We start from the raw sequence: 15,869 nt of genomic DNA on the forward strand, positions 1-15,869 counted from the left end.
GTCAAGTGCTATGGGAGATTTATAGGACCTGTGGACATAACTTCACGTGATAAAGGAGTTTTCAGTCAATCTGGGGAAAGATCAGATGCACTCAGGAAAATGTTAAGCCACCAACCTGGAAGGCATACCATTACTTCTCAAAATGAGGGGTGGCAGGGTGCTGTATCAGTGTTCTGATGCAGGAGTGATCCAGGTGAGGTGGGACTTCAGTGAGACTTTTACTGAGAGATTAGATTCCATGAATGGGGAGAAGTAGGGAGGCATTGAGTGGAGTGAAGCTTGATTTAGGGAACATGGAGAAATGAATTTTGGGGGGGGAGGAAGTCATATAGAAAAATTTAAATGATAGGTTGAAGAGTTGGTGTCTGTAGGTGTTAGAAAGCCGTGAAAGAAATTTGTGTTTTGCTTAATTTCTCCATGCTACGAAGGAGCAATTTTGAGATTACCATCGCAGCATTGTGATGTATTACAATCCTGGGGTGTGGCTAAAAAACTAGAGGACTGACCAAAATTTATTGTTGTTGTGTTTTATATGAGGTTTATAAAGTGCTTTTAGCATACTTTGTATTTTGGTGAATTGTGAAATCCTAAATGAAACTGCTCATCCCCTTGACTATTGCTGCCTTTTTTTATATGGCGCCAAATTTGAGGCTGAGTGGGTCTGTCATTAGGATGATGAAGCTCTCTAGGCAAGAGCTCCTTTGTCAGGGAAGGTACAGCTTGCCACCCGGGTAGGTGCTTGACTACACTTTCCATGGAAGATTCATGTGCTGTCGACATGAAAGAGGCAGGATTCTGTGCCTAATGGTTGCCACAGGCAAGGAGACATTGTCAAGCAGTGGCTAGATGGTGCACTGTCAGGCCATCAAGCCTTGAATCCCTCGCCCAAGTCTTGCTCTGTTCTTGTAGGATATCCTCTGATATTTTTGCCAATCCTCATAAATTGAATTACTTTAGTTTCACTAATGAGAGCTTATTTCTAACATCATTTTAATTAAACAAACTACTAATTTCACCAATGAAGAGCTATTTCTGACAGTGTGCTAAATAGCAAAACCTTTGGTGTTGATCAAGATAAGAATAGTTGAAAGAGATATGGATGGCTGAACTGCTTGGCCAGGTCTGAAATGTGGCCCTTTCTTATGTGATTACTAGCCAATCCCAGGAATCTGAATTCTCAATTAGGGCCAATGTCCTAAATCTACAGATACATTGTATCTTACTGTCTATGCTGAATGCTGGTTTGTGAATTTCTTAGATTGATTTATTAAACACATTATGGAAATAGCAATGCCTGTCCTCAGTTAACCCTGTTTACAGTCTCAACATGGTGATTATGATATATATATATATAGGGAGAGATATATATAATATATATGATATATATAAAAATATATATGATATATATATATATTTTGTTTTGTTTTTAATTTGCTCTTAACCTCTACCATACTGTTACTCTCTTTGCTTTACTTTATATTGATCAAAAGCTATAGGGAAATATACCTATAAGTAAGGAAAGTGTCACAAAGAGACCTAGGGCATGCATATATTATGTGCATGCATCCTAAAATGGTTAAACATGTTATTCTGAAATCCTAATGAGCAGTTTTCCAAGGTGTTTATAAGCCTCGAAGTGGCCTCCTTTGTAAGAGTTCCACTCTGCTTCCTGGCACTAAGTCTAGTTTTGAGCCTTCTTCTCATTCTGTCCAGATTCTGTTGGTCTGCAGCTGGGAAGCACTTTCTTTGCCAGAGGATCCCTGTCCAATTCTCTTATTCTTGGCAGGTCCATTTACTTTTTCATGGTTTCAGTCTTAAACAGTTCCCAGCCTGGACCCAAGATAAGTTGGTTTCCTAGGCATTTTGTTGTTGAAGGCAAGGACGCTAGTATTGTCCTGTGGGGCCCAAGTACAGCCTGTCCTTTGCCTTTGCTACAAGTGTTTAAACTGATGTTAAATGGACATGATATTCAAATGTCTTAAAGATGCTAGTTCAGGGAGTTCTCTGATTGAACGTCTGGATTTTCTGATCTTATAATTCCTTGCAGACCCACATGGCATCTCTACCACTAAGAAAGACTTAGATTTTGCTTTAGAAAAGAAGTTAAGGGCGCCTGGGTGGCTCAGTTGGTTAAGCGACTGCCTTCGGCTCAGGTCATGATCCTGGAGTCCCAGGATCGAGTCCCGCATCGGGCTCCCTGCTCGGCAGGGAGTCTGCTTCTCCCTCTGACCCTCCTCCCTCTCATGCTCTCTGTCTCTCATTCTCTCTCTCTCAAATAAATAAATAAAATCTTTAAAAAAAAAAAAAAAAGAAAAAGTTAAGACAAGTATGGTCATGAAGATGAAATGACTGTGTGAAAGAATGTTTATATTATGAGTCTACATTAGATAGTATGCAATGCTATTTTAATGTTTTATATATATATATACACACACACACATATATGGGTATATATATATATGTATATATATATGATAGAAATGATGTAATGTAATAATCAAAAAAACTTCATTTTTTTATAATTGAATTAAAATAGCTTTACATTTATTTATTTATTTATTTATTTATTTATTTATTTATTTTTCATTTTTAAATATAGCAAGATCAACTTTATACCTGGGCTGCAGTCAGCCAACCCACTCACTCACTGGATTACACAGAAGGGCAGTTTCCCAGGCGAGTCCCGTCTGTTTGGCCCCCATCGAAACCTCCTGATGAAGAACACAGGCCGAAGGATGCTGAAACAGGTGGGACCCCAGGAACAGTGCATGTTCTTCTGAAAGTGCGTAACATGAAGTACCTATACAGTGCTTACGGGGTAGTGAGTCTGCATTTCTCTTCCAAGTATTTCTTTGATTATGATCTGCAGCTATCTCAAGTAAAATCACTGGGAGTCTTGTTAAATTGTAAATTCTTATGCCCCACCTTCAGAATTTTAGGGAAGGGGACACTGGAATTATTCAGTTATTATTGTGTATACAAAAGTTTGTGAACTACCACTTCAGGAGGCCAACTGTAGCCACCACCTGAGATGATATGAGCCAGATATCCTGTGTGGACTGAGAACTCCAAAGGGAAATTTCTGTCTATTACCTTCAAAGGTGGTGTCCACGTCACTTCTCCACTCTGGCTCTCTTCCCTTACTGCTTTCCTTGTGCTTTTCTTGATCCTTTCTTTACCTTCAGAGATAATGGGGACATAGAGATAAAAGGTTCATTAAATCTAAATTTTAAGTAATCTTTTCAAAACTGTACAGTGTTCAGATGTATTTATTCTTCTTTAAAATTTTTCTTTTTGGTTGTTTTTCTCTTTGCATCTTCTGTTGTCTTATTTTGTGTTATTGGCTGGGAAGATAGCATGAGATTAATATCAGCTTTCTATGGAGCCTGAAAGTGGGAGAACACTTTGTGTTTGTCTTAGGAATTAAGAATTGTATTTGTGTAATAATGTTTTATGAAATTTGGTTGTTTAATTCCTTTTTAAAAAAAATTTCCAATTTGGTATAATAAATTCCTGACTTCTTCTCTGTGGACTGATTCATAAGTGGAGAGTACATTGAAGAGCATTATTACTATTCAGAAATCTATCCCTCACCAAATTTTCCTAAATAGTAGCATGAGTGTTAGAATTAAGAATTTTGATTTTGGGGGGCACCTGGGTGGCTCAGTTGGTTAAGCATCTGACTCTTGATTTTGGCTCAGGTCATGATCTCAGGGTCATGAGATTGAGCCCCGCATTGGGCTCCACGCTCAGCAGGGAGTCTGCTTGAGATTCTTTCTCTCTCTCCCTCAGATCCTGCCCCCACTCTCTCTCTCTCAAATAAATAAATAAATCTAAAAAAAAAAGAATTTTGATTTTTTTCCTCATTGGTTTATAGAGAGAAAGTCATTAATCTGGATTTGTAATAAAAGAGTACAACATAAGAACATGGAGCTTTGTAACCTTGGGCAAAGTTCTTAATCCCTGTACTCAGTTTCCTAACCTGTAAAATGTCGATAAGAATAGCATCTCCTGAATAGGGCTGTTTTGAGAATTATATGAGTTAATGCATGTTAAAGCATAGAGTTAGCATTCAGAATACAATGTCAGGCTTAGTATAAGTGTTTGCTTTTGTTATCATTATTACCATTATTTGATATCTTTATTTGTTACTTCCTCATGAGTTCCCTTTAAAGCCAACAATGACCCACAGTGTTAAGGATTTTATTCTAGGCCCCTTTCCAAAGTGAATGTAGTGTTTATAATCCTGTTTTTATCCCAGTCTCTGAAGGGATGCATTTACCTTTCTTCTTTCTACAGAAGCCCGGAATGGGGGCACACACCCAACCGTGCGTGTCCCCTTTTTAATGTCTGATGCTTTTGAAACACTGCTTAGTGTTCACTAGGTGGACTATACTCCCTGAAATGAACAACCCATGAAAGAGAGGAGTAAGAAACATTGTTCCATGTAGGGCTCTGAGTTTCTTGTAACACAGTACAGTTGATCAAGGGCCAAGGTGTAGAGTTCCTTAGTGCATGTATCTTCAGAAATGAAGGGGTTCTAACATGATAATACCTGAAAATAAAGCAATCACATAAAAGCATACTTAGTTTTAAAAAGGAAAACACACAACTAAAAGTATTGCTCCTGTTAAGTACACTATGTTATTCATGTTAAAAATCACTTTAACTTCTTGGTAGGAAATAGCCAGGTGTAGATATAATAGAATTGATCAGTTTCATTGAGTGCTCTCTTAACAGTTGTCCATGTCTTGTGTTTTACATCATGATTAGTGTGGTATTTTCATTTTTTTCTTCCCTAGTATGTTTTCCCCACTTTTTTGAAATACTTATATTTTCCTTTAAAATTTTAAGGCACCTTAAAAAAGTTTCAAAATATTTTATATTATTGATTTTGTATACCAGAGGAGGACTAGATAGAAAGCTAGTGATAATCTAAATTTTAGTTTGGTAAAAGATGATCATTGGAATGGATACCAGGAACTTTGTAACTTAGTTTTCTCTTTGTTATTTGGTGTAGCCTGCAAAATGCCAGTCAAGTAATTTTTAATATAGTAACTTGTATCCTTTTAAAGTATGCATTCTTGAAGAGGATGATGGAGGTAAGTAGAAAATAATTTTGTGTAGTGACTTGTTTTTCTCCAGTTGATCTGTTATAAACCTCAACATCCATATAGCATTCTTTTGTCCAAATGATCTAATGGCATTTTCTAAACTTATCCTGCTGTGACTCTGTGGACCATTCTCTTTCTGAGAGCCATACCACCCTCTTCCTTCTAGTCAGTCAGTCAGTTTTAAGAGTGAGAATGTCAGTAATATAGCAAAAACCTTGCATAGAATCTACAGCTTTCAAATATATAGATTTGGTGCAAACTTTGATAACATAATTATTAATAGTAATAAACTCTTTGCAGTACACTTAATGATTGGTTGCTCTACCTTGTTGTGTAGTGACATCATGGTTATAAAGCCAGTATTTGCAACACGTGGCTCCTTTCAATTTTAGTTTAAAGTAAAAGAGTTCAATGACTTTTTTTTCTTTTGAAGAAGAAGGATTTTTAGTTACATCTTAGAAAACTGAAAACTTGGTTTTGTTTTTGTTTTTCTGTCTTGTGGCTCATTTTCATTGTTGATTACTAATTCACATGTCCAGCTAATTCAGATTTCTCATGCATCTGACTTACATGTTTTTGTAATCCCTTCTGTAAGAGAGGCTCTTCTCCACCTTTCATATAATGGTGAAAGAACCAACCCTCCTTTGTATGGATTGGAAGTGCAGAGGTCAAGGTGAATAAAGCCTTGGTGCCTCTCCCCACCCTCTGTGGTGGTTCTTTTTTCTGGAGTCCCATGGCATTTTATTCATATCTGTATCATTCATATTACCTATGCATTATAATTTTTCTGTTTATACATATCTGTATTCCTTGGAGACTCCCAACATTTCAAGACCTTTGGGCACATAGTATATGTTTAAATATTTAAGCCAGTAAATTAAGATCTTTTGTTGAAAAAGATCTAAATAAATATCTCCTTAGCACATTCATGCAGGCGTTTGAGAGAGAGTTTTGTGTTTGTGCTGAAACAGCCCATGGACCATTTTACCAGGCTCAATACCAAATTTCAAAAGTTATTCACTGATTCAAGAAATCAAAGAGATAATTAACTTTAGTTTTCAAATTTATGGAGAATAGGGGCAGGATGTCTAGATGTGTATAAGGAATTGATCATTCTTATTGTGTCTTTGAAACATTAAGCCCCTTATCTTTCTCTGAAAATGTAAATGGCCAAGAGGAGTGATATTTAGGAAGGCAATTTGGGGACAGAAAATCCTGGAGGAAACTATGTGGAAGGAGAGGTGGTAGAAACACGGCAGAGACTTTTTATATAGAAATCCTAAAAGTTGTGGTTACATGCTGGCTGAAAGCAGTGTAACCCACCTTTGCTCCAGAAAAGGTTTGAGCAGCATATAAATATCTAAGGTATACAGAAGGATTACAAAGGAAAATAAATCAAACTGAAAGGAATTTAGGATGGAAGAATAAAATGAAGCCAGGGGTAAGGTAGCACACAAATGTATTGCAGAAGCACTTGGAATTTTCAAAGGTAGTTGGAAATTTTTCCTCAGGTTTAAAGCAAAGAGGGAAATGGGGACAATTCTATAATCATCCCCTGTGTCCATGAGGTTAAAAGCAAAAGTGTTTCAGAGAAGCCCTTTTCTGGCCTTCTATATAAAAAAATAAGTGTTTCTGATGGTTCCTAATAAGATTCTGTGTGATGCAATGCAAACAGTATCATCAACTCATTTCCAGATGTAGCTGAATGCTTTAACAAATATTCAGTTGGGGTAATGAAGAAATTCTATAAGGAACCCAGGAAGAGTTTGATAGTGTTCTATTTCTCAGCTTCCCACGTGGTCAAGGGATAAAATGTGCTAGAAAAGACTGAAAGATTGACCATGTCTCCTATAGATGATGATAATAATAATAATAATAATAATAATAATATAATAATAATAATAATAAATTCTTCTTCTTCTTTTTTGTAATTTTGGCTTTCATTTCTCTCTCATATATGCAAGCTAAAGCTTGTGTGTCCATATCCTTTGTTAGCAATGAGGGGCATATCCATACTGTGAGATAATCAAATAAGCAGATCATAGGGTTGGGACCTTTTAGGAAAATTACATGTTTAACTCTATCTTCATTTATGGAAGGACATGGTATACCAGAATTAAAAACATCTCCCATAAGTCATACTATTTAAATAAAGTTTAATAAGTTCTCTCTCAATTAAATTGACTAGACTTGAATCAAATTGATGTATATATCATTAGAGAAACTGTATTTTAATAATTTTATGTAAGTGCCTTTTTACTTACAGTGTAAAACTGTTTGGAGACTGCTCAATTCATTTTTAAAAGGCATGCTTTATATGCTTTAAAAGGGTGATTTAATTTATTTTCCATTCTTAGCAGGGAGGCATATCCTACTTATTTCCTTTCTCCCTATAAATGTAAAACTCATCCAAGTATGTTTTGTTTTACAAGTCATAGGCTTATTTTGTGATGATAAAGAAGAGTTCATCTCTGAAACATGTTTGGAATTGTGGGGAGCCCAGAATTTTAGATTATCAATTATTTAGGACACTTAAAGTTTTGTCAGGAATGTTCTTTCTCCTACTTTGCTTCACAGTGATGTTTGTTTTGTTTTGGTTTTAAAAACAGTCTAGTTTCTGAATTCTTAAAAAGGGAGAGAGAAGGAGTTGGCAGTTTTAAATGTACCTTTGAGAGAGCTCTCACTGGTTTACTCTTTAAAAACAACCATCCTGGTCGATGAATATGTAATGGGAACTGTCAGTTCTAGAGCTGAGTGGAAGGCAATTCCAGAAAGCCCCTAGATGCTGGAAGATGAGAGTGTTGGTAACAAGTGTCATGGGAGTTTGTACCTGAGGTGATCATTCTAAGAATGTTAGAACTAAGTGGATTTCTCAAATTCACTTGCCCAGTGACCCTAGCCTTGAGCAGATACTCAGAAACCAGCTTACTTAACATTTGCTGCAAACATGCCATTTTCTCTCTAATCACACCACTCTGTGCCATATCTCATGCTTCTCTTTATTCTCTCCCTCCTATCCCTTCTTTGGGTTTTTTTTTTTCTTATTTACCTTCTCCTTAATTTTTATTTTTCTTTTCTCTTAGTTTTCTTCATTTTACCTTTTGTTTTTGCAGTACAGTTACTCTGTACATCTTTTTCATCTTAAAATCTTGACACTCTAGAACTCCTATGCTTCAGTTTATGATTTTGAAGAGAGCATTTTGCCATAAATTTCTCTTAGATGTTTTCTCTTACACTGATTCAAAGAAATAAGTATAGTGGAAGAGGGGGGTGGGGGAATTAATTCATTTCAGGCACCATTTATAATTCAACAGAGGGAAACTAAAAGTTTGGGAGGAGGGGGATTCCAAAAAGTGACTGAGTGTCTTTCTAGTTCATTGTTCTGGTAAACTGTATGCATTCTTCTTTGTAGAGAATATCTTCATTTATTGAAGGACATGGTATACTAGAATTAAAGACATCTCCCATAAATCATACTATTTAAATAAAGTTTAATAAGTTCTCTTATTAAAGAGAACACAGATTGCTTTTTAGGGTAGGTCACCAGGCCTAGGGCTATAGGGGAAATGCTAAGAAACACTGTGTGTATTTCTAATGCAAAGAACTGTTGGTGTTCCCCCAGGAGATCCTTTGGATTCTCCCTGTGCTGTTTAAATAGAAAGAAGAGGAAGAAAAGTGTTCTCCATCAATACAAAGCCCCAGGACCTTATCTAGAGTCTATTGTGTTTGGGGATTTGGAGGTAACTAAAACCAAAAGTGTTCCAGGGTTTGGATTTGCTAATATTAACTGCTGGTTGGCTTTGACGTTAGGATCCTTATTCAAAAGTGGCTAACTCTGCTGTTAAGGTCAGAGTAGAGATTTGTCGGTATAAGAAAGAAGAATCCCTTTTCGGAATGAGATCTTGCCATTTGCAACGATGTGGATGGAACTGGAGGATATTATGTTGAGTGAAATAAGTCAAAAAGAGAAAGACATATATCATATGATCTCACTGATATGAGGAATTCTTAATCGCAGGAAACAAACTGAGTGTTGTTGGAGTGGGGGGTGGGGTGGGAGGGATGGGGTGACTGGGTGATAGACACTGGGGAGGGTATGTGCTCTGGTAAGCGCTGTGAATTGTGCAAGACTGTTGAATCTCAGATCTGTACCTCTGAAACAAATAATGCAATATATGTTAAGAAAAAAAAAAAGAAGAAGAAGAAGGTAGCGGGAGGGGAAGAATGAAGGGGGGGAAATCGGAGGGGTAGACGAACCATGAGAGATGATGGACTCTGAAAAACAAACAGGGTTCTAGAGGGGAGGGGGCTGGGAGGATGGGTTAGCCTGGTGGTGGGTATTGAGGAGGGCACATTCTGCATGGAGCACTGGGTGTTGTGCACAAACAATGAATCATGGAACACTTCATCTAAAACTAATGATGTAATGTATGGGGATTAACATAAGAATAAAAAAAAAAGAAAAAAAATGTAGAGAGAAGAATCCCTTTTCGATTACCTCAACGAAGTCGAATACTTGTCTGGGAAAATGCTTGTGTTTTAAGGCCACTTGTTAATATTCTATTGCCACAGTGACATCTGTTGGTAAGTGACTACTTCATGCTCTTCTCAAGGATTTTTGTTTTGAGACATACACCTTAAGCCGAGCTGCAGGAAGTAGCTAAAGACAAAGGGATATCTTTGCCCCTTATAAAATCCTTACTCCTCTTTTCCCTTTCCCAGGATACCCCCTTTCATGGTTTGATTATTCTTTTGATCACTCCTTCTATTCACTCCTACAATGACTCAGCAAATATTTTAAGCACCTACTGTGTGCCAGACACTATTCTAGATGCTGGGGATATAAGGGGGAAAAGGGACAAAAATCCCTGCCTTATGTTCTAGTAGAGTAAAAGAATTAAAATTAGGAGGCAAACAAGTGAATTATGTAGTATATTATGTGATGTTCCCTGTTACAAAGAAAGTAAGAGACAGGGAATGAGGAGTGCTAGCAGGGGGTGGGATTGCCACTTTATTAAGAAGAGTGCCGAAGTCTGGAACAAAGCCCTAGGGAAGGGGCAAGGCAGGGGGGGATATGCAGAGACCCTGTGGAGGGAACATGGCAGCATGTTAAAGGGTAGCAAGAAGGCCAGTGTGGACACAGCCCAGTGAGCAGGTGGGGAAAGGCAGAGGTGGTCAGAGAGGTCAGGGACTGTGGACAGATGAAAGAAGGTCATTGGGCCTGTGCAGAGACTGTGCTTTAATCTCAGTGAAATGGAAACTTTCAATGTAGTTTAACATATAAAATATAAATGATGGGCACCTTTTATTTTTCTATAGCATTGTCACATGTATCAACTAAAATGCTGCTAAAATAGGAATTAAATTATCCTCAAGAGTGACTGTTATTTCTTGTCAAGTGTCTGGTCTTCATGCCAGTTGGGGGTGGGGAGTGGTATGACAGGAGACAAGCTCTAGTCTTCAGCTTCCCACCAATTGCTTGGATTATGTGCCTCTGATTTCTCACCTGTAAAATGTGAACAGTAGACATGAGGAGTTGTTCTCAGACAGAACAGTTGTTTTCAGTTCTCCGTGGAGCACTGGGGATTTCTGAAGGCCCTTTTGTTTTTATTTTCTGTTTTTAAACTTTCATGCAAGCTTCACTTAGAAGAAATTTGTCCCTTAGCTTAAAAAATAATCCTGGAATTGGTTATCCCTTAGGTTTTCCAGCAGGAATTTGCAGTCTCATAGACTCTTAAGTGACAAAGGGAGGAACGAAATCCCTTTAGAACCCCTTATTACTAATGCCTCTTGGTGGTAGTGGAATTAGAAGGTAATTTGTCAATAGTCAGATAAGACAATTGAATTCTGTCTTTCAAGGTTGGTGAGTTGGCTTCTTTCATTGTGCAGACTTTAGCTAAGTGAAAAATAAAATAAGTGAATGTTTCAATAGGTACTTCCTGGCACAAAAAAGAAGCTGGCAATTGCGAACAATAATGATTGATGTGTCAAGAAGGACATGAGGCTATTCAATTTTAAAAATAATGACGTGAGTGTTCGTCATTATATGTGTTATATATACTGAAAAGTAGTCATGTCTTTTAATACAGAAGTATAATTGGAAGATAAATGGGATGTTTTTGGTACTTCTGGTTAAAGATATGTTTTAGTTAGTTTTGTTTTCTGGGTGAGGAAATGGGAGAAATTTTCTTCTTTAAGATACTGACTATCTTCTTCTTTTCCAAACCAGAATCTCAGTCTGCTGTTCTGGAAACTCCAAAAAAATGTTCAGATGCTGTTCAGCGGGTAAGAAGAGCTTATTAGGATGTCGAATCCTACTCTCTTTCTTTCTTACTTTCTCTCTTACTTGTCTTAAAATTGTGACAGACTCTGATTTATTTTTTCATCTGCCAGCTAGCTTAGGTTGCCCTTATTTCTCCAAGCCTTTAGGGGAATCCAGTCATGTGGAAGGGGATGTTTTCTTCCATTTAGGCTTTGCAAAGAAAATCAACCTTGAAGTGGAACTGAGTACAAGCTTTTTAGAGGGTGCATCATTCTGGGCACCTGGGTGGCTCAGTTGGTTAAGCGACTGCTTTCGGCTCAGGTCATGATCCTGGAGTCCCTGGATCGAGTCCCGCATCGGGATCCCTGCTCAGCAGGGAGCCTGCTTCTGCCTCTGACCCTCCCCCCTCTCGTGCTCTCTCTCTCTCATTCTCTCTGTCTCAAATAAATAAATAAGATCTTTAAAAAAAAAAAAAAAGAGGGTGCATCATTCTATATCTGGCCAAAGAGTTGGGCCTGACAGCAGCTGGTTCCAGCAGGAAATGGCGGCCATTCCAGATGTCACGTGGAGATGTGCCTGGCTGAACTACCAGTCCATGGATACGAGTTTAAAAAAAAAATGCCACAGCTTTTCTAAAATCAAATCATATTCTTAAGTTGCTTTGGTGGATGAAACACTAGTGTCTGTTTAATTTCCACAGAAACCTTTATATGGTTACTAAAAAAGCCAAATTTTATGTGTTTTTTCTTATGTCAAAATACTAGTAAAGAAAAAAAGACTGCAAGAAAGGAAAAACTTATATGGAGTAGTAATTGTGGATAGCAGTTGTTCTTTTGGATACAAAACCACTTTTTAAAAATGTATTTATACTTTCTCCCAACAAATCTTTAGAACATCGCTTAGTATTAGAAACTGTCAGTAAGAAGAGTCTGTCCTCCAGTGTGGTCTAGTAGAAGAAAAGACTCTCATCAGGTTCTAGGCCCAGCTCGGTTTCTGGTTAGTATGTAACAACATACTAAGCTATCTGGGACATAGTATTTTTCTCTGTAAAATTAAAGAATTTGATGGTTTTTTGAGAACTTTCCCAAGTTAAAAAATGGCTTCCCCTTTAAAAAGCAGCAGTCCTGCAGTGTACATGAAAAGTTGTGCTCCCCCTGGAGGAGACGTGAGGGTATAACATTGGTCAAGAACTTTATTTTAAAACTTACTCATACTTAAGAAAAATACAGCTATAAAGTTATTACAATATTACTGACACCTACACTATACTTTTCATCCCTATGACTTATTTGTTTTATTACTGGAAGTTTGTACCTCTTAATCCCCTTCACCTATCTTACCTATCTGAAACTAAGATGTCAACTATACTTCAATTAAAAAAATTAATAATTGGGGTGTCTGGGTGGCTCAGTTGGTTAAGCATCTGACTCTTGATTTCAGCTCAGGTCATGATCTCAGAGTCCTGAAATTAAGGTGGGGCTTGGAGCCTGCTTAAGACTCTCTCTCTCTCCCTCTGTGCCGTCCCACCCTGTGTGCGCTCTCTCTCTCAATTAAAATAATAATAATAATTCAAAAATGTAGATAGATTGGCCATTATTTTAACATTAAGGACACTCTTAAGGGTAGTGTCATAAAACATGTTCTCCTAGTTTTTTGTCAGAGCAGAGACCTACATGAGGCCAGGGCACTTGGAGATGGGGAGATGGTTGGTGTTCTCAGCTGATGGTTATTTAATTAACTGTGTAATGATTAGCCAGCAGTATTGAGATGAAGAAAGATAAAAAGAGGAAAAGTGAAATAAATTCAGAAATAATTAAGAAAAACAGTGCCCTCAAAATATCCTCTCATTTTTTTACAGGCTTTTTTTTTTTTGAGGCATGATTAAGTTGTGATCTGAGATAATATATTAGATTTTTCTAAATTCTTATTTCCAGGGCATATGTTACTGAATTTTTGTTATATATGATAATGCCAAAGAAAGCCTCAACAAAACATAATCTGTACTATCAAAAATGATAAACATGTGCAACATTGCTCTATATATTAAGACTCAAGATATCCATGTGTGTACAATTACAGTGATTTTTCTATTTCTCTTGAACTGTGAACCATGGTAAAATATATTATAATAAGCAGAAAACCTGATGCACTGGGTGATTTACAAATGCTTGATGTTACAGCTTTGGAAACTCAAGGGTGAATTAGATTGGTTTAAATTTCACATCTTCTTTCCTTGTTGCCAGTGAACTCTCTAGAAGACAGAAAATACAATTAATTGAGAGGAAACAATATTTGGAAGCAATTGAGGTTAAGTCCTCAACAATGACATCGCTTACTTTCTTTGTCATAAGTTTACTTACGGATTGGTTCTTTTCTTAGATATGCCTATGTTTCATAAGTGCTTAAAGTAACTGGCCATCAAAGGGATACAGGAAACTAGAATTAATTACCAATCTACTGTGCACGTACTCTTTTACTGTATTATCTTATGCAATTCTTACAATAGTCCTTTAAAGTAACTATTATAATTCATATTTAACTGATACAGAAAAAGATGTTTATAGTAGTTCACTTGCTTACAGTCACAAAATTAAGAAAGGGTTAGGAGCCAGGATTTGAATATAGGTCTCTTTGATTTTATACCTCATATTCGCTACACTATGATAAAATATACTTTTACGTGAGGAATTGCCCTATGGCTATTGCCAAAATCATTAGATTGGTGGATGAGAAGTTTCTTTTCAAAGTTATTCTATTGTATTTAAACTCTATCATTTGTAAGGGTCAGATGTCAAGATATGTTTCAGAGAGACTCATTAGTTTACCTGTACATTTTTAAGTTTTAGTATAACTTTGGTATGCTAAACTGTGCCAATTTTGCTAACTTCAGTGTTTCACTGCTCTTTAAAAAGGAAAAAAAAAAACCTTACAATTTTCATGTAAAGCACCTTGCTTTTTTCTTCTTAGTCACTAGATGGCAGTTCTGTATCTCTATAAATTACCGCTACGGAAGGAAATGCGAGGTTTTAAGCCAGATTCTTCTGTATGAATGATGAACAGAAGAGGGTTTCTTGTCCATCGCAGGCTGCCTGCATTATTCTGTGGGGGTAATGCGAGATCTCTAGGACTGCTTAGTCAGAGGCATGGAGCAGGGTTGGAAAGCGCCCTCTAAGTTTTTCTTCAGATGCGAGTTCAGGCACCTGTTCTCTCAATCTGAGCATACTGGAATTTATTGAATGAGTTTTGACTTTTACTCTCTCCCTGTAGTTAATAATTCCGAGAGCTCCATATCCCTAGAAAGAAACCCATGACTCATAAGGCCTTTTCTCAACTAAAAGGAGGTAAAGGCTGTGGTGTTGCCAGAGAATCTGATGCTTAAAGCAAATACAGCTGACATTCAAGCAAAAAGAAAGAGCTATGGCTTTCTCCCTGAGGGCTTTTATTGATGGCCCTATGGAATTAGAAGGTTTTCAGATAAAACTACATTATTTAGGACCTCATTTATTGACTATTTATTTTCAAGTGATTCACTCTGAAAATCTGCTACGTCGAAAGGATTATTTCAAAAACTGTAATAGGACTCTCTTTCAATTCTATTTTATATTTTTTGGTATTTGAGATACTGAACTGTAAACCTTTCATATTCTGCAATATATAATTATCTCTAAAAATGTTTGTTCCTATGTTAAAGATTAATATACAATAGCAAAACGGTTACTGCCAAATTTTTAAGTTATTTTTTGCTTTTGAAATTATAGTTGACCCTTGAACTACACGGGTTTGAACTGTGCAGGTTCATTTATATGTGGATTTTGTTCCCAAAAATACAGTACTATAAATGTATTTTCTCTTCCTTATGATTTTCCTAATAATGTTTTCTTTTTTCTAGCTTAGTTTATGGTAAGAATGCAGTATATAACGCATATGACATACAAAATATGTGTTAATCAGCTGTTTATGTTATGGCTAAGGCTTCCAGTCTATAGGTAGTTAAGTTTAGGGGGAGTCAAAAGTAATACATGGATTTTTGACTTTGTGGGTGGTTGGTGCTTCTAACTCTCATGCTGGTCAAGAGTAAACTGTACATATAAAATTGTATTTTGAAGAATTTTCCTAAAACTCCTCGCACCTTTCTAATGCAAATGGACTAGATGAAAGGTACATAGAATAAAATTTGATCTTTTAAAAATTCAAGCTTTGGGTAAGAATTGATAATATCAGGCAAACGAAAGTAGTCTCTCTACACATTATGGTTTTTATTAATTGTGAATAGCCACATCTATTACAAAGTCCTGGATAATAAAAAGAAATTAAACAGTATCAGGACTCTTACCCCATATGTTGGATTATTTATATGTAAATAAATTCTCAAAGGTCAGCAAAATGCTTATGACTTGAGATGACTGGCAAAATCTTATCTTAGTCCAATTTTAACCTCCTTTGAATACAAACTCTTCTCTTAGGATCCTGCTCTGATCAGCTCCTGGGTCCCC

At 36.7% G+C, this 15,869-nt stretch overlaps 1 protein-coding gene across 1 annotated transcript in view; it reads left to right on the forward strand.

Moving 5' to 3' along the window:
* FMN2 (formin 2) overlaps positions 1 to 15,869 on the forward strand; it is a 372,667-nt gene that overhangs the window by 74,687 nt on the left and 282,111 nt on the right. The window contains exons 3-4 of the mRNA XM_035010926.1: positions 2,600 to 2,747; positions 11,344 to 11,399. Coding sequence (XP_034866817.1) covers positions 2,600 to 2,747; positions 11,344 to 11,399 — 204 coding nt within the window. The remainder of the gene's footprint in view (positions 1 to 2,599; positions 2,748 to 11,343; positions 11,400 to 15,869) is intronic.

The sequence above is a fragment of the Mirounga leonina genome, unplaced genomic scaffold, assembly GCF_011800145.1.
Source record: "Mirounga leonina isolate KUSES-001 unplaced genomic scaffold, KU_Mleo_1.0 Mir_154, whole genome shotgun sequence".
Taxonomy (NCBI): Eukaryota; Metazoa; Chordata; class Mammalia; order Carnivora; family Phocidae; genus Mirounga; species Mirounga leonina.